Here is a 23,456-nt window from a genome sequence, read left to right on the forward strand (position 1 = left end):
TATTGCATTTGCTCTTTTAACATGGGTAAACCTAACCAAGCACAGTTAAAGTGGACGGACGATTTGGACCTTGCGTTGTTACGCGAGGTTCTTCGTGTGGAGCCTTACGACTGCGAGCACGGTACATTGATTCAGCGATGGAAAGAGGTAGCTGCCAGTCTCTCGTTGTACTCGAACCAAGGCATCCCCCACCGCTCTGCCCGCGACCACTACGAGGGACTGATACAAGCATTCAAGGCAACGGACAAATCCCAGCGACAGTGGGGTACGGGCAGCGACGAAGACGTGCCGGAGAAAGTTCAACTTCTTCAAGATCTGGTGGACCGACGTGACGCGGCCGACACTCTCAAGACCGCTGTAAAGTCCAAGGACAAGAAGCGCAAGGAGTCATTGGAATCTACTGGGTCGCAACTGTGTGTCGAGGCGGAGCAGCGTGTATCAAAACGGCAACGCCCTATGTCTGCCAAACGTGAGCAATCTGACGCTATGGTTGATGAACTACTCGATTCGAGAAGAAGAAATAAATGGATGATCATGTGTTTAGAATGGAGCGTCTAGAATTTGACCGTGAAGAGCAACAGCTACGAAAGGCTCAAATGGCTGAGAATGCACAACGCGGTGCACTGTTGGAAAAATTATTCGTTGACATGGGGATGTTAGTGAAATCAATTGTGAATAAAAAGGAATAAGAACCATTTTATTGATTGATTTTAATGTACTCTTCAAGTGTTGGTGGTGATACCCCAAGGTACATACTGTTTGTATTTTTTCCTCGCACACAAGTAATGCAATTTGTTAACAGAACTGCGACTTTGTACATTTTGGCTGCTGGGCTACCTCCAACTCGCATCTTTTTTTTGAAATCGACAATTGGCCAGTACTGTAAAATTTGACCATAGCTCCACTCGACACTGACTCGAACACGACTCATACTCGCATTGACACATCGCTGTGCCTGATTCAACGTGGCACCGCCAAATGGAGACGCAAGTTGATTGGAGTAGCCGTACGCAGGGTCCCCATAAATGATGTAGCCCTCAAAACCACCATTATCTTGGATGGCTTCCTCCAGGTTCGATTGCCGCAAAATGGTAAGGTCGTGGCGGCGTCCTTCGATTGGGCCAAACGCGTGTGAAATGATGCCATCGGGGGTGACCAACGTTTGGAAATTGATTGCGTGACGTCTTTTGTGACCGTTAAACACGGATCGCTGCCTTTCGTCCGTGACAGGGCGACAACACTCACAAACTGTCCCATCAATGAACGCCCACACATTGTGTACCTCACCACCCTTGTCGACAATCGCTTTGCTAAAGGACGCCAACTTGGTGCGAATCCGGTTGAAGTCGAGATATATCGTGTCACGGAACTTGTTGTAGATGAGGTTGAGGGGGTGGAGGTAGATGTTACATAGGCAACTGCACGAGCGGCCAAACATCGCCATCAAGTCGGACCACCGGTCGGGAACAGCAAACCGGCGCAGCACGATGCAAAGAGCCTCGATACCAGTGCAGGGTGTGCGCTCAGCCGTCACCACACGTTCTGGAATGTCCAAACATCGTCTGAGTCGTTTGAGGTCTTCCTTCACAAACCGGAACTTCTCCTTCGAGTCGGCGTCGGAGTACTGGTCCAACGAGAAAGTCACATCTGGTATTGTCAACCGCTCTACAGCGGCTTGGCGTCGAATCAGCAACAGACGCAGACGCAAGCTGGCCGTGGAGTGCCGTAGCAATCGAAGTCGTGGGGATTGCATTGTCGAATGCACACTAGCCACGTGTTTTGCATAGTCCGTGAACCAGACTTTGCAAAACACGTGGCTTTGAGACTTCTGACTTTCAGTCGTTTAAATATCGAACGAAGTTGAAAGCTGGAAATATTGCTAAATTTTTGACTTGCAAAATATCTCTAATACTGTACGTACAATTTGATAACCATATAGAGTTATATCCTCGCATATGTTTTCGGACATTAGAGCATTGTTATAGTATACTTTAATGAAGTTTAAATTAAGCCTAATATTTGTATACTATACGAACATCAAATATAATCTCGGGCCAAATAACTGCTTTGGGATTTTTTGGCGGGTCTTTCTCGTGCTACCCTGAGCGAAAAAAGGCAGGGTAGTTATTGTTACCTATACGGTATACCTATCCTTGAATCAATTCTCATATGTCAATGAGATACATAGAAAAATAGAGTTGAAATGTCCAAACGAACACTTATTTCGGGACAGAGGTATAGTATTGTGCGTCTCAGTCAAATTTGCCTATTTTGGGGGATTGATGAAATCACCAACTAATCGAGCAAAGGAGTATGATTGGCTACAAAGAATGAAGGTTGTAATATGATTGGCTAAAAAAATTGATTGCAGTATTGCAGTCACTACATGTACATACATAACTATAAGATGACTGATCTTATATTAATAGTTAGTGACTGTTATATACTTCGAAGTATGAAATTTCGAATTGTTCGGCGGTTCAACCAACCGCCGGAGGAAATGTTTTGACTGTGAGTAGAACACACAATAGTAGTACTGACTGTGAATTTGTAAGTCCTAACGTTATTAATAGTAATACTATGTGGTACTTCGTATACTGCTAGCACATACTAGTAGTACTAGTACTCCAGTACTGACTACTAGTGCTAGTAGTAGTACTGTACTATAATACAGTACCTACCTTAATACTATTAATAGTAACTTACTGTTAGTAGTAGTATGTACCTGGTACTGTACGATACTACTACCGTTGTATATTGCAGTTTTCATTCCAACTGTCCGTTTTGTGGTGGTAGTGGTTATGACAAACTCAAAAAAATTGAGGTGCGTCTATAGTTAGTCGGTCGGTACTGGAGTACTATTAATAGTACTATGTGCTAGCAGTATACCACATAGTATTACTATTAATAACGTTACTCCGGAGTAGTACTGTACGATACTATTAATATTAATACTACCGTAGTATATTGCAGTTTTCATTCCAACTGTCCGTTTTGTGGTGGTAGTGTCCAAGGTGTCCCTGTAGCGGCATCAACAGCAACCGTTGACATGTTGACGCGCATACGATGAATGGACAAGTGAGGTGGTGAAATAAACGATCGTGATTGGGTCTCAGGAGCGCCGTGGTCAGCAGTGTCGCCACGTGGGACGACTACAGTATTCCCTCGAAAGAATGACCTTTATGAGTTGGTACTGTACGATAGTAATACTAACTGGTATTATTAATACCTGCTAGGAATCCCCCAACCAAATTAAGTTCCGTACTTTGAAACCCCCCAAACAAGGGATCTAACCCCTGCTGGGACGGAATTAGTCAACAACCAGCCCCCCACCCCACTTTGCCGACGTTACATATCTCCATGCACTTGAGTGTACGCTGGGAGTCCAACTGGGAGCGACATTATTCGCCATGTTACTGTGTGGATGAACTGTTGACTCAACAGGGTGCCCCAAGCTGTGCCTTCGACCGAAATATATAGAATTTCGGATATTTTGACCAACAAATACTACTTCAACTAGAATCGAGCGTTCTGATTGGTCGATTTTCAGGTCGCGCGTTAAATTACTGCGATGCCTCGGTGGGTCTCCAAGCGGTCCAGCAAAAAGTCGAGCGAGTCCTCTATGGTGGGCATCGCCGGCTGAACATGGATATCCCAGTCGTCGAGCTCGACAAAGCGGCTCAAGATCGGGGCCGTTCGACCTGCGGCTTGGACATTCAACAGCTGCACATCAGACGACAAGCACACGCTGTGGTCGGCGGCGTCCAAAAGAAGAGCCGCCGCAGGCACACGCCCGAGGCCGGCGGCATAGTCCAGTGCACACTTGGTGAACTCCTGGCAGTGCGGGCACTCGTTGAGCCAAAAGACAATGTCCATGTGGCCATACTCGGCCGCTTTGTAGATCACACGCCAAGAGCACGGCTCGTTTGTGTGGGCATGGAGGTATTGAACGATGTCCATGTGCCCATTGGCGGCGGCGATTTCTAACGCGTCGGTGCTGCATGGCACGTGGACGTGTTCATGGAGATGTTGCACGATGTTGAGGTTGCCTTCGTGGACGGCGCACAGCAGCGTGTCGGGACTCACCCAGTCCCGACCGGCGCACGACAACCACCGGTGGAACAGCGCCACGTTGCCGGTGAGGATGGGGAAATGGAGCAGGAACCGGGGGTGGTCGACGGGCGTGTGTAGTTTATGGACGCTCACGGGGTCAAGGAACACACACTCGTGGTTCAAGGTGAACAACACGTCGCTGCCGTCGCGGGGGGCTTGCCAGTCGCGGTGGATGGCGGCGAGGTCGTGGAATAGCCCGTACTGGTACGACGTGATGGTGTGCAGCAGATGTGGCTGCAGCATCACCGCTTCCGCGGCGGACTGCGCCAGAAACTGGTGACGAGAGGGCTCACAAGTACGCCTTCGTTTCATGGTCAAAGCAAAATGTAAACTAAGCGAAGGCCAAGTCGCGACTGTGACAGCGCACTTGAAGTTGCCACCACCGTGCTACTGCTCCCATACAATTGGAACGCTCGATGATCATACCACTGTGGAGAGGTGGCCGTCCGCCAGATGGACTAAATACCCGACGGTTATTTCCATGTGAGGTAAACATGGCAAGACTGTCCATGCATTCGACCGCCCTGCTGCTTTACACGGTGGGTGCCAACCGTACACATACCGTACCAATTGGGGACCGGGCCTACCTCTCTGGGGAAATGGCGTTGTTGGCAGCAGAGCCCTTCTTCCGCTGGACTCCGGAGCTACGTAGTCACGTCTGAGACGCCGCCTCGCATATTTCAGTTTTGTTCAGTTGACTTACGTCAACTTCAATGTCCACTTCAACGCTGGCTGGCTACTGCTGGGTAGTGAGTTGGCAAGCGAGTGAAATGCACACAAAGCGGATGCCTGTCCGTAACCCTTTTTGCTATGGACAGGGTGCACGAAGTTGAAGCTGCGATGGCCAGGCTGATCACAGCACAGGTTCTCATGATACATGACGGCGGTTTTGCCTTCTCGCCCAAGGATATGCGTGCAGCATGCACTTCTTCAACTGAGATCTCAACACTTGCGAGCCTTGCCGTTGTTCTCGTAGCCCCAAGCAAGAGATGACGGATAATAATGGCCATGGTTATAATGCAAACACGATTGTCATGGAATGAGGTTGACGAAAAGGTGCATGCCAAGATATGTACGGTATACAAAAGTGGACATACTGGCGACGACGAAAGTGAACATATCGGGTATTTGAACATATCGGGTATTTGCCTTTGCTCCAACGAAGTCTCGCCCGATCAACAGGTGGACGATAACCAAACTTGACTGTCTCCAAAAATCTACAAATCGTTCCTATAAGTATAGTCTTATCAACACGACGACGACGGGACAAAGCAAACTGTGTTGCAGACGTCAACCACAAAAGAAGTGCGTTAAGCCCTTTGACGCACGTTTCCCCCCTTTCAATAGCCATCAACATTGAACATGGGGGGATTACATGATCTACATACAGTACCTCCCCCTTGATGGTCTGAGCACCAGCCACTAATTAGTGTTGTAGCGAGTTCTGCACAACTCCCTCGTTGCTGGCTGGAGGAAGTAAGTTCTTTTGAAAACTGTACGAGCGACCAAGTCTATCAGCTCAACATCGATCGACTCATCCTTCGAGAGCCTAACCTACATATGTAGGCGCGTAGGCGAACGATCCAGTTCCTGTCGCGTGAGAACACACGTGACTGATGTCTGTTGTCGTTCTGCTGCGAATAATATGTACACCTGAACTATATATATATACGGCCGTCCAACAACTGCTCCTCCGCATGTATTATCTATCTGCCTGGCTTGCGCACAATAGCAATTGCATATGCACCATCCTCAAACCAACGCCGCCAGGTGTACTTCTGATGACGGGAAGACGTCGCCTCAACGCACATTGTTGCCCAAGGCAAAACCTACTGTAATGTACAGGCACACACTGGCCCCCACGGCGACTTGACTGGCCTCATCCACGTCGACCCATTCAAACGAGTTGTGTGGTGGGACCATCGAGGCTACAGTTGGACTGTGACTCTCTCGCGAGTGCCGCGGTTGTCTCATGCGCGAGTGTCCAACTTCAAGTGTACCACGAAGATCGATCAGTGTCGTCATGGGGCATTGAAATTTGGTGTCACACTGGATATATATATATTATATATATATATATATATATATAGTAAGCTGCTTATGCCAAGTGACTCTACCATTGAAAGGAAGGCATTTGGGCAACAACACGATGGATCGACTGACTTTGAACTTCGTCGCCGCCACATTACCGTTCGTTTCAACCTCCTGGCACCATGTATAAATAGCCCTGCGTAGAGGTCGTTTCGCTGGAGTGAGGGTAACTATCGTTACCACCAAACACCAGATTCACATTGCACTGGATCATCCGTTCATTGATCGTCCATTCGCATCTTGACAAGCATGGATTCTGCCACCGACGAAAGCTGGGCATGTCCAGAATGCACGCTACTCAACAACCTTGTGGCGGAAGCCTGTGAAGCCTGCGGGACCACGAGCCCCCTCGTGTTAGCCGCCCTCGCCCAGGCCGAAACCACCGAGCGCAGTCGAAAGGGGTCGGAGGAGTCGGAGACGTCGTCGAAGCCGTCGCGGGGGTCGTCTATGGACGAAGACTTCAAGAAAGCCGTGGATTTGGATCCGTGGTCCCAAGCTGAAGACGAATGGGCCCGCGTGGAAGCCACCCAAGCCACCAAGGCACCTAAATCGCGCAAGTAGCGAGTTTTCGTTTTACAGCTTAACGTTGCAACATTCCACGACAGCTACGTGCAAGTATGTACAATGTACTACGCCGTAGCGGCGTCTATGTTAGCTTGCTTCTGTTCTTTACCACACAAATCCAGCGAGCGATATGGCAACCAAATAAGTACATACAACGTTATTCTGGTACGTTTAGCCTGGTCTGGTCACAAAAACAACGGTGGCAATGGATGGAGATGGGCTTGAAATCATGTGCTTGTCAATGATTCTAAGGCTACCGTCGAAAGGAAAATGTGCGGATGGAATGAATCGACCGACGTGATTTCTCCGAATACTGTAGTTATATATCCATCGATCTACTAATAACAGTGCAAAAAACATGATATACTCAGAGTAGGTGCGAGATTTTGTGATGCCGCGCTACTTCAAGTTGAAGCACGAGAGTGAGTCGCGCCATGCCAAAGGCAACTTCAAGTGGCGTGGACGAATCTGAGTCTGTCGCAGTTCATTGGCACCACAACACCAACGACATCGTGACAGCGCCATGTCACGACGTCGTATCCACATATTCCGTGACGTGGCAAGCTGGCTACTAACCTTGGAATAATAGAGTACAGGGGAAGCTGAATCCGCTGAGACATCATCTATTGGATCCACCACGTGGAACCATGAAGTCTGTTGTCTTCTGGTCCCGTCCCAAGCCATGGAATTCAGGCCAGTCGGATTGTTCCAGTCGACGCGTTCAGAGACAATCAGCAACATGCCGAACTTCGACAGTGTTCGGTGCCCCTGGCCACCCATTCCCCACGACGGATTAGTTGCTTGAACGTAGTACTGTAGTAGGAGCGAGGGGACAATCATGATTCACGCGACGTACTGCTTTCGTAGCAGTAGTACTCGGTGATGGTATCAGTTGAAAGGGGAGGGTTCTGACTCGACCCTAACTAGGCTTCCTGGTGTCGATGCCAAGGACCTGAGGAAACCTGGGCCTGAACCAGCGACCATCGGTGTGTTCTTATCATACTTAGATCAGGTGTAAAGTGATCTATAAGTAGACGCGCTCCCAACTGAGCCAAAAGAACTGGTCAATCTGGACATGAGATTGTACTACGAGAATGTGTACTCTCGACTGTATCAGGGCCGACCAGAGAACTTTAACTTGTTCGTCGCCGTGTCGAAATCATGCCGAAGTCGTATACGCCATTAGGCGTGGAGTTGCACTGGTTTGTGCATTGTCAACATCATCTTAGGCAATACTCCGGAGTACAGTATATGCGGATCAACCAGGGTATTGGAGTGCAGCATGTTGTTCTTTGCGCGTCCACAACGTGCGACTTCGTACATTGTTTTGCATTGGGGTCTAGTGGCCTACTGAAACCAACCCCTCGACAAGAAATATCATACATCATTGTAGACTACTGCCCACTTTTTCAAGCGGCAATTGCACTAAGTATTATATACCCCAGGACGTAGATGTAGAGTGGAATGACGTCAGCGAGCGCAACCCCACATGCCTTGCGTTGCTGGATTGTAAGCTAGCTAGCTACCTTGACCTGACGGGTATGTATGTAGCATGCATGGACGAGCAGCCAAACACCCTGATGACTTAGAATAATTGCAAGCAATCACGACAGGCAAATAAAAATGCATAGACACGTTAATAATAGCGCTCCAAGTCGCTGTTGATTGCAACCAATTTTATAGCTCGCTCGGTTGGGCACAAGTAAAGTTGTGGCGTGGCTCCAACACAGTTGCAGAACTGTTTTCTTTGGAGACTTGGTGTCGTCACGAACTTCAGCATTGAGGATGAACACTGCATAACACAGCATGTGTGGAAATACAGCCATATACATCAGCGCCTAACAACTATAGTTCAAATTGAAGCCATTCGAAATGTGTCGCTTCAAGATCTACATGGCACCGTTTCGTACATAGTACGTTCATTCTTTAGCCAATTCATACATTATGTTATTTGGTACGCGTACAATGTACATTGTCGACGTACATGCAAACGGCGCGCACCACAATTCCTTCGACAATCGCAAGTTTGCAAGCATGTTGGCACACGAAGAAGCGGTCGACTACTTCTCGCTGCACAAGCGCAAGTCCAAGGACGTGGATGTCGAAATGCTCGACTATGAATACGTCGCATCTTGCACAGACGTCGACGTGCTCAAGAACATCCTTGTGGTGCTGCAATCTGGCAAGGAAGGGCGGTACCCCCCCCTCGAAGCCGCGGTCGAAGCCCGCCTCATGGAAGTCCTGCCTCCATCGGAAACACAGCGCATCCTTCGCATGAAAGCTCGGCCATCCGAAACCGACATCCACAGCGAGGCAGCGTCGCTCACGGCGTGGGAGGCCCAAATGGCGTCGAGGAGCGCTGAATTGGATGCCGCTCGCAAACTGTCGAGCCGGTCTCTGCCGCCGCCTCGGGGCGGTGGCAATTCTGCGGCTCCCACCGTCCGGATTTCGACCAAGGGGGACGTCGTTGACGTGAAACCCAAGGGGGAAAAGAAAAACACTATCCACGCGTACGACTGGCGGGCGTGGGAGAAATTTGACGTCGACGCGGCAGAGCGTGAACTCGACATGGAAGACGAGCGCCGACAAGACGCTGTCCGGCAGCAGAAGGAAGAGCTGGCCGCGCGGCAGGCTCGGAAGCGCTTGGACGACGCCGCCATGCCGGCGTCCGTGGACGTGGCCGCGATGTCGGCGGCGGAGCGGGAGGTGTGCGCTGGCCTGGAGAAGCAGAAGGGCAACGAAGCGTTCCGCGTCGGAGAAAACGACGACGCCATCCGGGCGTACTCGCGGAGTCTCATCTTTGATCCGACCAGTGCCGTCGTATTTGCAAACCGGGCGCTGGTGCACCTCAAGCTCAAGAACTTTAGCACGGCCGAGGACGACTGCACCATGGCGCTTCGCCGCGATCCGCTTTATTTCAAGGCGTGGTCCCGTCGGGGTATATATATATATATTTGAGCTTTGACGTGTATAATATATATATATACTCTATTTCACTGGTCTAACGAGTTGATGGTAGGGATGACTCGGTTTCGGCGCGGCAAGTACGACGACGCGATTTCAGATTTTGAAGCGGCGTTGCGACTGGAACCCCAGAGCCGAGAGATTCAAAAGCTGTTGCAAAAGACAAAGGAGAAGAAGGTTGATGTCGACGGCATCCCCCCCGCATGTCCCCCACAGGCGCCGCCCCAACCCCCCGCCGCGCCATTCCAGCGATTTGAAATACTCGAAGTCGACGACGAGAAGGAAGAGGAGGTGACTACACGAGGTGCCATTCACACAGCGGAATCAAGCACCAGAGAGGCGGCACGTCGCGACCAACCAGCCACTCGCGTAGTGGCGGAGAAGCCATTCCAACGGTTTGAAATACTTGAAGACGAGTAGGACGCCGACAGCGACCGCGTACTTGCGTATGTGATGAACATGGCTTGTGTGTTTCAGAAATACTACTAGTAGTTGTATACGGTACTATGTATAGTACTACGGACACTAGTACAATAACAATGAATAGTTAGTTGTTCCCTTGCTAGTAGTATCTCTGTCTCATCGGGTCACATGAAGGGGATGGATTGCTCAAACCAACTTATTGCCACACTATCTTTTCAAGGGCAATAATAGGTATAATGTTATTAATAACTGCAGTAGCGTTATGTTTCCTTACCGTTTAACGGATATGCCGGCCAAGACAAGCTCAATGAGGGTTTATCATTCAGAAGTGATGGCAATGCTCTTATGAGTACCATAGACCATTGCGATAGGAACGCCCTTCTATTGTGTAGTAGTACTAGTAGGTAGTACTAACTCTAAGATGCATTATAGGGTCAAAGTGATGTAGTCGAGATTATGACCACCACCCCCGTGTATCGTCATCCGTCACGATAACATGGTGTCGTTCGTGACTGCCGTTTGGTACAACCTGATGGAAACGAAGTAGAAGCTTAAGTTGACGAGTTCGCCGTTATGGCTGCAGCTGAATCACCCCAAGACCAGGCTTGGCCGTGGTTAAAAAGTATGACCGAGAGTCGCCCAGAGACAGCACCACTGCTTTGAGGACATGACCCGGGCGGAACATCTCTTCCAACTGCAGCTTGTCGATGTCGACGGGCCGGACGTCTTCCTTCCGCAGCGTCCCGGCAAACGGCTCCAGTAGCACGACGTCGTTGACAGAGTGGATTTCCAGCTGCAGCTGCGACGATGTCACCTTGATCACTTTGGCCACGACAAAGTCGTCCACGCGGAGCACGCCAGTCGACGCAATACGCTTGGATCCAGGCCGTTCAACATGCAATGCCGTGTGTAGCACAGGGGTCACATGGCCTGCCACCGACGCAAAGATGCTGCCGTTCATCACGTATGTGCCATTCCCAGCGCTGTAGTCGCCTTCTTTTCCGAGGCGCTGCCCAGGAACTACCGACGTCTTGGTTGCCGCCATGGTTGGTTTGAATTCACACACCAATTATTGTTCCCAGCGATACTGTGTGGTACGGATAATTGGACTAGTTTATCCGGGACGGTGTTACGACTTCGACACAAACCTGCACGACGACGGCAAAGATGCAGTTCGATGTCGGCAAGACCAGCCTAGGCAGCGGGCTCGCCATGGGAGCAGTCCTGGGCATGTTCTGGATGAGAGTGGTGATCGGCTTCAGCTACTTGGAGGCGTCGTTCTACTTGATCTTCCCGCTCTCGCTGACGGTCGTCGTGTTGACCGAGGAGCGGTCGCTAGGATCTGTCGTCGATGCCTTGTAGGAACTTCGTACATTTTCCCGAAACATCATTATCTGACATGGTGAAAACGCATGCCGCCACTCTAGGTTATGCAAGGTCAGCTCACTTGTGTGGATGGCCATGCACGCTGACACTCCTGCGACCGTTGCATCACATGACGACCACGACAGCGACGACCATGCCAATCTCCTTCCCCGTCCATCCGACCCACTGCTTGACATGCACTTCAAGGCGTCCAACACGTCTGATCTCATCACGAGCGCCAACAGCTCGCTGTTCAATGGTCTTCAGGACGACCTGATCGACCACCCCGTGGACCCGACCGGCGGCCCCGTCTACCTCCAGGATACGGCCACTGGTTTCTTCTTGAAGTACGTCGATGGAAAGGTCAAAATGACGAGCTCTCCCGACGACTCGTGCTTGTTCGAATGGGTCCAAGGCAAGACCCACCACTGGGGCCTCTTGTCGACAGCCTGCACGCGATTCGTTGGCCAGAACATGCTATCTCAGGTACACTTGGTGGAGCTCGAGGGCTAGTTTCTATGATGATGTGGTCCATTAGATTGTCGTGTCGGCTCGCAAAATGCAAAACTGGGAAGCTTTCCGTGTGCTTCAAAATGGTACTACTACTTCGTCCATATCTCCAAGTTTGTCATATCCGAGGTCGTGCTCCTTGTAGCGTCGCTGCCACCTACGTCTGGGCAGTATGGCTTATCCAGCTCCATCTACCTCGTGCTATGTTCAGCTCGTTTTGGCAAAGGTCATATACGTACTACGTACTTATGCTCCATGGTGTTTGGTTTTCCATTACCTTTGAACTGTTATCTAGTATTCTACCATCAAAACCTTTTGCATCTTGTCAAGTGCCCAACGACTAGTGTAAACAAGATCGAATTGTTATAATTAGACATGTATAAAACCTAGTCGATACTGATCAAATTAAAAAAAACAGATCGATTGTATTATCAATTGGATACTATAAGTTAGTATTTGAATGGGTGTATATTTCAGTCAAATTTGCCTATTTTGAGGGATTGATGAAATCACCGATTAATCGAGCAAAGGACTAGGATTGGCTATAAAGAATGAAGGTTGAAATATGATTGGCTCAAAATATTCATTGATGCATTGCAGTCTCAAAGATACATTTTCAAGTCAGTTTTATATGAAATTTCGAAGGTCCGGTGGTTGATTCAACCAATCACCGGAGGAAATTTTGACTAGAACAAATCACAATATATAGATCAAATTTATAAATATTGAAATGATCAATTAATTGGACACTAGCATTTACGAGTATGGAATAACGTTAGGCAACACGTGGGATCTATAGATCAAATTTAGAAAAAGACCCCTAATGTATAAGGTCGAATTCACAGAGATCACATGCATCAAGGTCGAATATTTTTATCTATTGGATATATATAGATTCGGTACAAATTCCCAGACCCCGTCGAATCAATCGAATCTCACCGCCGAATCGACGCTATTGCCTAATCCAGTATTTGATTGGCTCTTACAGAAAAGACAAGTATATTCAACCAATCAGAACTCAGCGTGATTCAATAGAACCACGCGAAATAGCCTAGAATTTCCAATATCTATTGGATATTTGAACCCATTTGAATAGGCATGTGGGTCTCCTCCCGAGGCCGCGACGACGACAAGTTGGTTGTGGGGCTGGCCAAGCAATTCCCCGTGGCCCTGTGCCTACGTTATGCCACGTCACTTGACGTATTCCAGTCTGCCGCCCTGCCTTGTTCTCCGCTATCTGAAGCCCCTCGTCCAAGTATGGGGGCTTCCCCCCACGACCAAGACATCCCTACCTCCTTCCATCAAGCGGCCACGCGCACGTCCATCCTCCACCATCAACTGCTTCCATCAACGTACGTCCCGCCTCTGTCAACTTGAAATAATATTTGTCATCTTGAAATAATATCTGTCATCTTGAAATCATATTTGTCATCTTGAAATAATATTTGTCATCTTGAAATAATATCTGTCATCTTGAAATAATATTTGTCATCTTGAAATAATATTTGTCATCTTGAAATAATATTTGTCATCTTGAAATAATATTTGTCATCTTGAAATAATATCTGTCATCTTGAAATAATATCGTTTTTTAATAATTCAACTTTATAACGTCAATATAATATAACCAACCCCCTTGAAATAGAATTGGCTAACCATTCTACTATTTTTCATTATTTTTGATCCAGAGTACAATGTTATTTCTACCTGTTGTAAACTATACTTGACCTCCTTTAACGTGGTGTCGTTATCTTGTCCTTTTAACAAGTTTTTTGGTCTGTTGGGTTGCTCATACGACGCGATATTGCTTGATATATTGTCGTTCTTTTACCCAAAATTTGGTGACTTTTGTGCGAATTCTTTGCCAAATCTATCGATCGATTCTTTGTCTTTTGTACGTACAATTCGTCCAGTGTCACACTAATTTCAGCCACTCACTATTCTTCGAGCTGGTCATTCGAATGGTCGCCCTACGACTCCGATTTCGAATCGACTTGACAATACTGACACTTTGTATATGTGTCGTCGTCCGTCACCTGAATTTCATATATTGTTGATTCGAGAGCATTTGATTGGCTGCTTGATTCTAATTCTGGGTTTTGATTGGTCCGCCGATTGTCTGCCAATTTGGTGCTTGCTGCTCATGATCAATTAATTCGATTACTATCATATTGTGCTTTCAAGTGAAATTTCATCGTGTTGTGGTTTCTCGTATGAATTTAAATCGATTTGATTGGCTACCTCAGATGAGTTCAACATTATTAGCCAATCAAAACCTTCTCAATGAAATTCAACAACCAATCCGATCGATCCGTTTGGTCGGCGCGATTGATTCGATTGCACCCCCTCCCCAAATTTGTACTATCAAATCGACAATATCATACTCGAATGAACAATACTTGACTACTCACTGTACTACATCAACTATATTATGAAATACCCCTCGAAACTTGATATGATGGGAGATGATTTGGGTTGCAGGGTCACCACCGTCGCGGCATTCGCCGACGCGTACGACGCCCTGCTGCCGGCCCACACCGACCACCCATGGCAAGTCCATGCGCTTCACGGCAACGTGCGCAGCATCAGCTACCCCACCGCCCTCTCCGACGCTCCGCCGACTCTGCCGCCTCGGTCCCCCGCAAACAACGTCCTAGTCGTGCACGAGTTTCACCACTACGAGTGCAACGTCGAGGCCACCGAGGTCACGTTCGAAACAAAATTGACCCTCGGGGACACGCTCGTGCCTTCGTTTAGTGTCGAATTGATTTACACGTTGAAGCAGCAGCAGCAGTCTCCCCCCCTTTCCCTTCCCCCGTCCACCATTTCATCCAGTGGTCGACTGTCTTCTTCTACGGCGATGATGCTGGACTGCCACGTGGGCGTCCATTGGGCCAAGCCGTGCATGTTTGAAGGGTACGTCCATCTGAGCGCGGTTCGCGCGGCCACGGCGCACGCGCGGCACCTCGTGGCGCAGCTGACGAACGGACCAAGAACCTCGTCTTCCTGGACGTCGAGCTTTGGGGCTTTGCTGGTGCAGGAGCTCCACCAGTGCTTTGCCGCCCCCAGCCACGTCCTTGTCGGCCTCGGCGGCGCCTTTTTCGAGGGCCCGCTGACCCCCGTGTACTCGACGACGTGGCCAATCACGCCCGCCGACTTTCATGCGCGGATGCTCACAGACGCCGCGTGGTTCTTTCGGCAGCGAGACCCGGCGACCGTGCCGGCTGCGCTCGACATGAGTCCGTGGGCCCCGTGCGCGGGCGGACACATTCGGTATGAATGACATGATATGATGAGGAAGAAGGCGTTTGAATGGGAAACGTGTACTTATAGAGTGCAGCGGTTCATGGTTGCGGTGGCGGGTCGACAAGAGCTGGTGGAGGAGTACCAGACGTACGCGACGCCAGGTACGACCAAGTGTTTTAGAGTGTTTGCGACGAATGAATGTGTGTGTAGAGCCGAATACGCTGCAAATTGGACGCAAGATCACGTTGCCTCGGACAAAACCATGGACGGTAACCGTGATAGGGATATGGGGGGGGCTTACAATGATGCTTTGGTGGTTGTTGGTTGCCGTGTTTTAGATGGACATTCGATGGGACTTTGAGCTGCAAGACGAGATGGTGTCGACCGTGGCATGTGCCGTGGCGTTCCACTGGGCGTTGCCCCGACCTGCGCGGGCCTCCGACATCGAGAAGCACGTGATTGCAGGTACGTGGTCTTGTCCGTGGAACGAGTCCAGCTGCTGGTCGAATCGATGGAGGGTTGGAACGTGTGGTTCATGAAGGATGCATTGTAGTGATGCTGGCCTCCATCGAGAGATTCCATGTCCTCATCACTAGCCAGGAAGAGATGGAGAACATGCCGTGGCCTGATCAACTCACGACACCGCTGGTTGAAGCCCTTGTCGGATAAGAGGACTAAACACGTCCATAATGTCTCACCGCGACGAAATATACTAACTTCTCGTAACACAATATATAACCATAGTATTCCCATTGAATGTTATATTCGAGTGATGCTCCGATCCAATGCTCATCAAACAAATAGCGTCAGATACAATAGGACAAGTAAGTTTTGTACACAGCACTGTAGGTAGGTACTTACTTAGTGCATGCCTAATGCCGTAATATACCACTGCCACCGACAGACCTGCCGCCGTGGAATGGTGAGATGTTTAGTGTATTTGGCAAGATATGATTGGGTGCTGCATTGGACTGCAATCGGATGTTATCCGGAGACCATGCTCATTCTTGATTTTTCCAATCGATGACGACGGAGGCTTCGTATCTGACGCTCAAGCAGGTGAATGGCGACTCGCACCGCATTGAGATCGACGTGGCATCCGCGACAGTCCTCGACTTGAAGCTGGCTGTGCAAGCCAAGCTCAACTACCCTCCTGAATCCCAACGGCTCATCTTCCAAGGCCGCGTCATGGAAGACACGAATTCGTTGACATTCTATTCCCTCACCTCAGGGCTGACGGTGCACCTCGCGGTGAATACAAAGCTTGTGCCGTCTACGCCGGTTGCATCATTGCCCTCTCATGTGTCCTCTGCAGCCGTCCATGCGCCGTCTCCACCATCTGCCCCCACGACCAACCTCGTTCAGCTGCTGCCACTGTTGCGTGCGCATCCAGCCGGCCCCGCGGCCATTGCCACGTTGAAAAAGATGGCAGAGAATATCCTCGCCAACCCCACGGAACAAAAGTACATGAAGATCCGCTTGACCAACGAAGCATTGAAGCGCAAACTCCTGGACGTCCCCTACGGGTTGCAGTGCGTGACGGCCATGGGGTTTACCGCCGGCGTCGAAGAAGGACACCTGGTGGTCGTGCCCACCGCCGCCAACTGGGATCTCGTCGTCGCATCTAAGCGCATCATCGATCAGTTTGACGCTGTCCCGTCCTCGTCCTTTTCAGCGCCAGCCGTTGGCACCAACCACCCTCTCGGTGGCATGTCGCCGGAATCCCTCTTGGCTATGATGGACAACCCCATGTTTGCCCAGATGGTGGCGGCCAACCCCCAGCTGCAACAAATGGCCCAGAACAACCCCATGCTCCAACAAGCGCTGCAGAATCCCGCGCTTCTGCGGCAGTCGTTGCAGGCCATCCAAAGCGACCCGTACATGCGACAGCAGATGCAGCAGATGATGGCCAATCCCCAGCAGATGATGACAGCGAGTAGTAATCCCATGTTTGGACACAACGCTTCCCTGGGCGGCGCCCCTCCGTCGCCGTTTGCCGCCCCCGTGTCCTTGCACCAACCCCCCACCGCCGCCGCGCCGGCAGCTACTGCTCCAGTCGCTTCCCCAACTGCCCCGACCAACCCTCGATCCGAAGAAGACGAGATTGCAGAAGCCATCGCACGCTCGTTGCGTGAAATGTAATCGAAATAACTCACCAGGATGATCAACAGTTAATGTCCTTGTTTAGTAAGTTTACTACGCCTCCACACCGCCTGCCTACTGTGCTACTATTACTTTATTGATATTAATAGTAGGTCCTACTACATGTAATAGTATTGTTCTACTTCGAGCTACTACTAGTAGTACTATAGTATTTACTAGTAATATTAATAGTAGCTCGAAGTATTAATAGAACAACCTACTATTAAAATAGTAGGTCCTATTGTTCTACTTCGAGCTACTACTAGTAGTACTATAGTATTTACTAGTAGTAGGTGGTACTACCGGTATACATTGACCGTAAAACCTGCGATAATAAATATGTCACCTCTAAGTATTAATAGTACACGGTAAGATTGTTGCACACCGAGTGAACGGGCAGTGTATACGCACGCACACACAACTACGGCACCTTGGAGCGCGATGGAACAAGACGCTCCCGCGGCGGTATGTGCGCAGAAATCTGTGCCTCTGTCCTCATCCAGCTGGTCTGAGTTCATCATGATCTCCACGATTGCGATATCGTCCGTTCTCATGCTCGTGCGCGCACTCTTTGGCGGGGACGCGTATCGCCGCGCGTTGAAGAACAAGTCGTCCAACCGATTGCTGGGCGGCCGCAAGAAATTCCAAAGCCTCCATCAGCAGACGATGCAGAACGTGGATGAGAGCGTGCTGGCCGATGTGCAAACACTCGGGGACTCGGTGCTCGATGGGTACTGCACCATGAAGAAGGGATCGTCGAGCACGACGTGGAAGAAACGATGGGTTGTTGTTGACGCCTACGCCCGGGTCAAATACTATCCCAACGCCGAAGGATCTCGGCGCAACACGGCGCCCAAGGGAACGTTCACCGTGCTGTCTGTGGACGTGGCGCCGTCGACGTCCAACAACTCGAACCAGCCAACATTGGAAGTGCGCAACACGCTGGGCGGCACGTACTTTTTCCACTTTGACGACGACGTCAAGATGCAAAAGTGGCTCGTCGTGCTCAAGAGCCGCGCCATGCAGAGCGCCATCGACGGTCCGTCCCCCCTTTCCTCGTTCTCCTCCTCTATCGTCGTCGTCGTCCCACGACTCATTCTTCTAGGCCGCATCGACCCGATGCACTCGCGCGACCGATCGGCGCCGCACATGAAGCACGACTTGATCGTGCTCGTCGAGACGTTCAACGTCCTTGCCCACAAGGACACGTCCATGCGATCGTTCTTTGCCGTCGTCAAGTTCAAAGCCGAGCTACACGACCACTCGGTGATTCCTGTCAAGCAGACCAACCAGCGCAGCTGCAGCCACGTACGTCATATCTTGAACGATAGAGCAACCATGTGTTCTACTATTGAGGGTCGACGAGAGGCATCGGTCGGCGGTGCCCCACGTCTTGTGTTCTTCTATCGAGGGGCGAGCGTTGTCGTTCTAAAGCATCCGTGGATATCGGATGATATCGACGCTTGTGTTCTACTATCGAGGGTGGTTCCTGCATATAGTGTGTGTATATGCATGCTGTCCCTACTACCGAGTAGACTGCTCGTCGTCTTCTATTGTCTTTTAATTTGGACTCTTTTGCGCTGTTAATCAATCGCTTGTTTGTGTACTGAATGTTGTATAGAACAATCATCTAGTGTCACACTAATTTCAGTCACACACTACTTCGATGATGTTGCCATGATCCAAGAGTGGATGATTTGATTGGCCAATGGATTCGTGATCTGGCTTTTGATTGGTTGATATTTGATCGTCTGCTGCTCATATCGATTGAGCAAGCACCCACCCACTCTCTCCACTTTTAAATCATCGACAACATGCCTCTCCCTTATATATATATATATATCGTCGCCAGTGTTCTTATATCGAGGTTGAATTAGTCGCGCACGGCCGTGTCATGGAATGAATCCCTGCACTGGACATTCGACGACCACGAGTGCGCCACATGCGACGAGTGCGTCGGCGTCGGCCTCGTCGGGTCCTTCGGCGGCCTTCCGGACCTGCTCGTCGTCAACGTGTTCGAAGTCACGATGCGTGTCAAAACCACCAAAATAGGCCGCGTCTTCGTATCGCTCAAGGACCTGTTTGGCCCCAATGGCTTGACCAAGTACGTTGTTGACATGTTTATATATATATATGATCTGTCGTGTGGATTCGTTAATATATATATGTAGTATATATATGATCTATCGTGTGGATTCGTTTATATATATAACGGATCCATATATATATATATATATATGATCTGTCGTGTGGATTCGTTTCTATATATATATATTTATATGATCTGTCATGTGGATTCGTTTATATGTATATAAATATTTATATGATCTGTCATGTGGATTCGTTTATATATATATATGATCTGTCGGTATTGCTATGTGGCCCCATTCGTGAGCCATCAATCAATAATACAAAGCTCGATATTCTTTACTTTGTTTCCATCATCGTCTGGATATATATATATATATATATATATATATATATATATATATATATATATATCGATATATGGAGAGTGTAGGTCTACTTGGCGATTCTATATATATTTATATGATCTGTCATGTGGATTCGTTTATATGTATATAAATATTTATATGATCTGTCATGTGGATTCGTTTATATATATATATGATCTGTCGGTATTGCTATGTGGCCCCATTCGTGAGCCATCAATCAATAATACAAAGCTCGATATTCTTTACTTTGTTTCCATCATCGTCTGGATATATATATATATATATATATATATATATATATATATATATACATATAGGTCCAGCGTGGAAGCATCGTGGCCGATCTTGGCGTCGTCAACGCGCCTGCAGGATGAAAAAGAGTCGATCTTGGGCACGTTGCAGATGACATTGGACTACACAGCGACGTCGCAGGTGGACGCCACCGCCGCACTCACGCCGTTCCTCACGTCCGCGCCATCCGATTTGGAGCTCCTGGGCGAGTTTGAGCTGGACATGCCGCTGCTGGATCTGCTGGACACGTACTACGCAGACCCGCCCGACGGAGCTGAAGCGTCGGCCAACCCCGTGTGGGCGCAGTACATCAAAGAGCGCGGCGACACGGAGGTAATACATCCTCCTCGTGCATTTCAGAAATCACATTTGCCTACTTTCTTTGGGGGCTTGATCGTACTAGCTAGTACTCAAACGAATATGATTGGCTGCAAAGAAAACTCAAGGTTATTGGCTGAAAAGATATTGATTGTATAATGTCGATTTGATAGTACAAATTTGGGGGTGCAATCGAACGAAATGCGCCGACCAAACTGGATCCACAATCGATCTGATTGGTTGTTGAATTGCATTGAGAAGGTTTTGATTGGTTAATAATTTTGAGCTCATCTGAAGTAGCCAATCAAATCGATTTAAATTCCAACGAGAAACCACTCGAAAGCACAATAGTATGTATGCAGTCGCAAACGATATACCTCTTCAACTTTGTTTTATATTAAATTTCACAGGTCCGGCGATATTGAACCGCCCAAGGGAATTTTTGGAGTAGCATACACAATATATGGACCCATATATGAATCGATCGATCGATTGATTGCTTTGACCCCCCCCCAACTGTGAAGCACAGTACAGTACCCTGTGGTGTTGGTTCTGTCTGTGGTGATTCGTATTGATGTACCTGTCACACTAATTAAAAGTCGGCCATGAATGAATGTTTCGAATGGTTTTGACTAATTAGTGTGTCGTCGTGACTATATTTGTGTTTGTTTGGTGGGGTCGTCGATGCATGAGTATTCTCCATTATGTGGTCTAGTTTAGAATACTACCATCTTTCAGCCTCAAAATGTTTTGGTCGTCGGCTGACGATATCCTGTATGTGTATGCGTCTTCTGATATATTGTCCTTTTAGCCAAACTTTGGAGTTGGACTGAAAATTAATTTTGTATATCAAAAACAAGGCAAGCCGTGCCATCACTAATTCAAGTCACACACACACACTATTTAGTTGTGAATTTGTGGAACACCGAGGATGGTTTCACCCGATCGTGTGATTGGCTCCATGCTTTACTGCCGATTCTTGTGCTCGTTTTGTGTCGATAGTACAATCGTCGGTCTAGTTTCTGAGTCTGAGTCTGATTCCGAGTGTAGGTCGAGACCCATCGGTGGGAACCGTCGCCCGCGCACGGCGGGTGGGTGCGCGTCGTGACCTTTCGCAGCCTCACGCATGCGCCCATCGGTCCGTCTACGACCATGACAACCAACACGTGGCAGTGCACGGGCTACGATTGGACACATGATGGCACTGTATCGCAGGTGACGTTTCAGATCAAAGTGCAGCTGCACGACATCCCATATGGCGACATTTTTACAGTCGAGCACTCGATGACGCTGACCAAGTCCTCCCCGTCCAACAACAATGGCGTGTCTGTCAAGGTGCGACTTGTATCTACAACGATATATATATTGATATATATATATTGATATATATATCGATATATGGAGAGTGTAGGTCTACTTGGCGATTCCGTTTTCCAGTGGATGCATGTTCAAGAGCAAGATCCTGTCGCAAACCAAGACGGCGACCCACGAATCGTACGTGTTGTGGTTCCGATTGCTCAAGGAAATGCACAACGCCCCTGGTATGTTTCAAAGTGTCTATATATATATATATATATATTGTCCTTTTAGTAACCAACATTTGGACTTGCCAAACAAATCCACGGATTGATTTCGTCGTGTTGCATGTTTGTATTGAAAACATGTCGAGTGGTGTAGCACTACTACTATTAACTACACTCTAATTATTCTTTAATCTGGACCATTGGTTGGTGGATTGTGATTGGCCACTTGATTCGTGTTGTGGGTTTTGATTGGTCGATCGATATTTGTCTGCCGATGATTCGGTGTTGCCTGATTCAATGCAATGGCGATGTGACTAGTACTTGACTTTTGATCAAAAATCTCCTTCTTGTAAATATATATATATATATATATACCTGTCTATATGCGTAATCCATAAACTGGATATACACACACATTCATCCGTGTATTTTTTGGTGGACTAGCTACCTAGCCGTAGATAATGACTGGGTATATATAGCCATAGATAATGACTGCGTTTATATATATATATATGTCTGCGTAATCGATAAACTGGATATACACACACATTCATCCGTGTATTTTTTGGTAGACCTAGCCGTATATATATATATATATATATATATATGACTGCCCATATCCACTTCCTGCTATTCGATGGGTAGGCACGTCCATCGCCGCTACTTCGGTCAACTCGGCGGCAAAGAAGCGCGCGCCGCTGGTCCGCATGTGCAGCATCGTGGACGAAGAAGTAGCGCTGGAAGAGATCTTTGAGAACCAGCGCATGCATATCTTTGGCAAGTGGGGGCCCAACTACCTCTGGCCCACGGATCGCTCTCGGTTCTCCAACCGCCAGGGGGACAAAGAGCTGAGCTTTAACAAGGTCGAGTGCCCCGAGCACTGGACGTGGACGTCCGAGTGGAAGGTGGACATGAAGTACACTGAGTGCGACGAGGAAGGATGGAGCTACGCGACGGACTTTCCTCGCTTCAAGTACCACCTCGCCAAAGGAAAGTCGAACGCGCGCAAGGTCGGCAGCAGCGTGCGCCGACGGCGATGGGTGCGCACCATGTGCTTAAACCCTGACGCCGACGTCGCTTTCTAGCCGATTTGATCATCAGCCTTCGTTGTACATACCCTTAACATGGCCACACGTTTCGTACTAACTCATACGAACAGTAGTAGTACTAGTAGTAGTAGGAGTATTATTGTACTTTATGGCTACAAACACATATATATCCACGAAAGGATGAAACCCAACACGTTACAGAACCGTCGTATACGGCTGCAAGAATATGACGAGAAGGACTACGGGCTGAATACGTACGTATGTACTACGTTACTACTGGCTGCTTTATTATAGGTGCAGCAGGTTGGGGGCACTGCACCCAGTTGAAGGGGGGGTGCAGGTGCAGCTCATTCGACGAGCGAATATATCGAAATGACTTGAGAAAACATGGCTAAAAAGGC

The 23,456-nt window shown here is 48.7% G+C and overlaps 9 protein-coding genes across 10 annotated transcripts; 6 read left to right on the forward strand and 3 right to left on the reverse strand.

The window, feature by feature from the left end:
• Positions 1-21: 21 nt before the first annotated feature.
• On the forward strand, positions 22-524 carry H257_09254 (hypothetical protein; the record flags this gene model as incomplete). Its single annotated transcript, XM_009835415.1, has 2 exons — positions 22-435; positions 513-524. The coding sequence occupies 2 exons, from the start codon at positions 22-24 to the stop codon at positions 522-524; spliced, it is 426 nt and encodes a 141-aa protein (XP_009833717.1).
• A 403-nt stretch (positions 525-927) lies between these two features.
• Positions 928-1,753, reverse strand: H257_09255 (hypothetical protein; the record flags this gene model as incomplete). Its single annotated transcript, XM_009835416.1, has 2 exons — positions 928-955; positions 1,011-1,753. 2 exons carry the CDS (start codon positions 1,751-1,753, stop codon positions 928-930), a joined length of 771 nt encoding a protein of 256 aa, XP_009833718.1.
• Positions 1,754-3,482: 1,729 nt separating this feature from the next.
• H257_09256 (hypothetical protein) lies at positions 3,483-4,500 on the reverse strand. The gene has a single exon (XM_009835417.1). It carries the CDS (start codon positions 4,423-4,425, stop codon positions 3,559-3,561), a length of 867 nt encoding a protein of 288 aa, XP_009833719.1. The 5' UTR covers positions 4,426-4,500; the 3' UTR covers positions 3,483-3,558.
• A 1,854-nt stretch (positions 4,501-6,354) lies between these two features.
• Positions 6,355-6,924, forward strand: H257_09257 (hypothetical protein). Its single transcript, XM_009835418.1, has one exon. The coding sequence runs from the start codon at positions 6,454-6,456 to the stop codon at positions 6,763-6,765; it is 312 nt and encodes a 103-aa protein (XP_009833720.1). The 5' UTR covers positions 6,355-6,453; the 3' UTR covers positions 6,766-6,924.
• A 1,856-nt stretch (positions 6,925-8,780) lies between these two features.
• H257_09258 (hypothetical protein) lies at positions 8,781-10,297 on the forward strand. Its single transcript, XM_009835419.1, has 2 exons — positions 8,781-9,706; positions 9,788-10,297. The coding sequence occupies exons 1-2, from the start codon at positions 8,803-8,805 to the stop codon at positions 10,150-10,152; spliced, it is 1,269 nt and encodes a 422-aa protein (XP_009833721.1). The 5' UTR covers positions 8,781-8,802; the 3' UTR covers positions 10,153-10,297.
• A 391-nt stretch (positions 10,298-10,688) lies between these two features.
• Positions 10,689-11,236, reverse strand: H257_09259 (hypothetical protein). The gene has a single exon (XM_009835420.1). The coding sequence runs from the start codon at positions 11,198-11,200 to the stop codon at positions 10,727-10,729; it is 474 nt and encodes a 157-aa protein (XP_009833722.1). The 5' UTR covers positions 11,201-11,236; the 3' UTR covers positions 10,689-10,726.
• A 44-nt stretch (positions 11,237-11,280) lies between these two features.
• H257_09260 lies at positions 11,281-16,028 on the forward strand. 2 transcript variants are annotated; one of them, XM_009835422.1, is made up of 10 exons: positions 11,281-11,513; positions 11,583-12,006; positions 12,059-12,116; positions 12,176-12,256; positions 13,127-13,382; positions 14,512-15,303; positions 15,364-15,437; positions 15,487-15,545; positions 15,615-15,741; positions 15,830-16,028. In XM_009835422.1, exons 1-10 carry the CDS (start codon positions 11,323-11,325, stop codon positions 15,943-15,945), a joined length of 2,178 nt encoding a protein of 725 aa, XP_009833724.1. In that variant the 5' UTR covers positions 11,281-11,322; the 3' UTR covers positions 15,946-16,028. The 2 variants fall into 2 exon arrangements, with proteins under 2 accessions (XP_009833724.1, XP_009833723.1); XM_009835421.1 differs by having other exon boundaries at positions 15,487-15,741.
• A 268-nt stretch (positions 16,029-16,296) lies between these two features.
• H257_09261 (hypothetical protein) lies at positions 16,297-17,480 on the forward strand. The gene has a single exon (XM_009835423.1). The coding sequence runs from the start codon at positions 16,300-16,302 to the stop codon at positions 17,416-17,418; it is 1,119 nt and encodes a 372-aa protein (XP_009833725.1). The 5' UTR covers positions 16,297-16,299; the 3' UTR covers positions 17,419-17,480.
• Positions 17,481-17,803: 323 nt separating this feature from the next.
• H257_09262 (hypothetical protein) lies at positions 17,804-23,188 on the forward strand. Its single transcript, XM_009835424.1, has 7 exons — positions 17,804-18,457; positions 18,524-18,726; positions 19,296-19,522; positions 20,192-20,498; positions 21,534-21,818; positions 21,895-22,024; positions 22,652-23,188. The coding sequence occupies exons 1-7, from the start codon at positions 17,860-17,862 to the stop codon at positions 23,089-23,091; spliced, it is 2,190 nt and encodes a 729-aa protein (XP_009833726.1). The 5' UTR covers positions 17,804-17,859; the 3' UTR covers positions 23,092-23,188.
• Positions 23,189-23,456: the final 268 nt, after the last annotated feature.

This window comes from Aphanomyces astaci, assembly GCF_000520075.1.
Source record: "Aphanomyces astaci strain APO3 unplaced genomic scaffold supercont1.22, whole genome shotgun sequence".
Classification (NCBI taxonomy): domain Eukaryota; phylum Oomycota; class Saprolegniomycetes; order Saprolegniales; family Verrucalvaceae; genus Aphanomyces; species Aphanomyces astaci.

Excerpts from the sequence above, each read along its gene's own strand:
- H257_09260 (XM_009835422.1), top strand. The coding sequence starts at position 11,323 with ATGCAGTTCGATGTCGGCAAGACCAGCCTAGGCAGCGGGCTCGCCATG. Across the intron at positions 15,438-15,486 it reads CCAGACGTACGCGACGCCAG|AGCCGAATACGCTGCAAATT; the intron begins GTACGACCAAGT and ends ATGTGTGTGTAG. Across the intron at positions 15,742-15,829 it reads CGAGAAGCACGTGATTGCAG|TGATGCTGGCCTCCATCGAG; the intron begins GTACGTGGTCTT and ends GATGCATTGTAG.
- H257_09259 (XM_009835420.1), bottom strand. The coding sequence starts at position 11,200 with ATGGCGGCAACCAAGACGTCGGTAGTTCCTGGGCAGCGCCTCGGAAAA.
- H257_09258 (XM_009835419.1), top strand. The coding sequence starts at position 8,803 with ATGTTGGCACACGAAGAAGCGGTCGACTACTTCTCGCTGCACAAGCGC. Across the intron at positions 9,707-9,787 it reads CAAGGCGTGGTCCCGTCGGG|GGATGACTCGGTTTCGGCGC; the intron begins GTATATATATAT and ends AGTTGATGGTAG.
- H257_09257 (XM_009835418.1), top strand. The coding sequence starts at position 6,454 with ATGGATTCTGCCACCGACGAAAGCTGGGCATGTCCAGAATGCACGCTA.
- H257_09262 (XM_009835424.1), top strand. The coding sequence starts at position 17,860 with ATGGAACAAGACGCTCCCGCGGCGGTATGTGCGCAGAAATCTGTGCCT. Across the intron at positions 21,819-21,894 it reads ACAATGGCGTGTCTGTCAAG|GTCTACTTGGCGATTCCGTT; the intron begins GTGCGACTTGTA and ends TGGAGAGTGTAG. Across the intron at positions 22,025-22,651 it reads GGAAATGCACAACGCCCCTG|GCACGTCCATCGCCGCTACT; the intron begins GTATGTTTCAAA and ends TTCGATGGGTAG.
- H257_09256 (XM_009835417.1), bottom strand. The coding sequence starts at position 4,425 with ATGAAACGAAGGCGTACTTGTGAGCCCTCTCGTCACCAGTTTCTGGCG.
- H257_09261 (XM_009835423.1), top strand. The coding sequence starts at position 16,300 with ATGACGACGGAGGCTTCGTATCTGACGCTCAAGCAGGTGAATGGCGAC.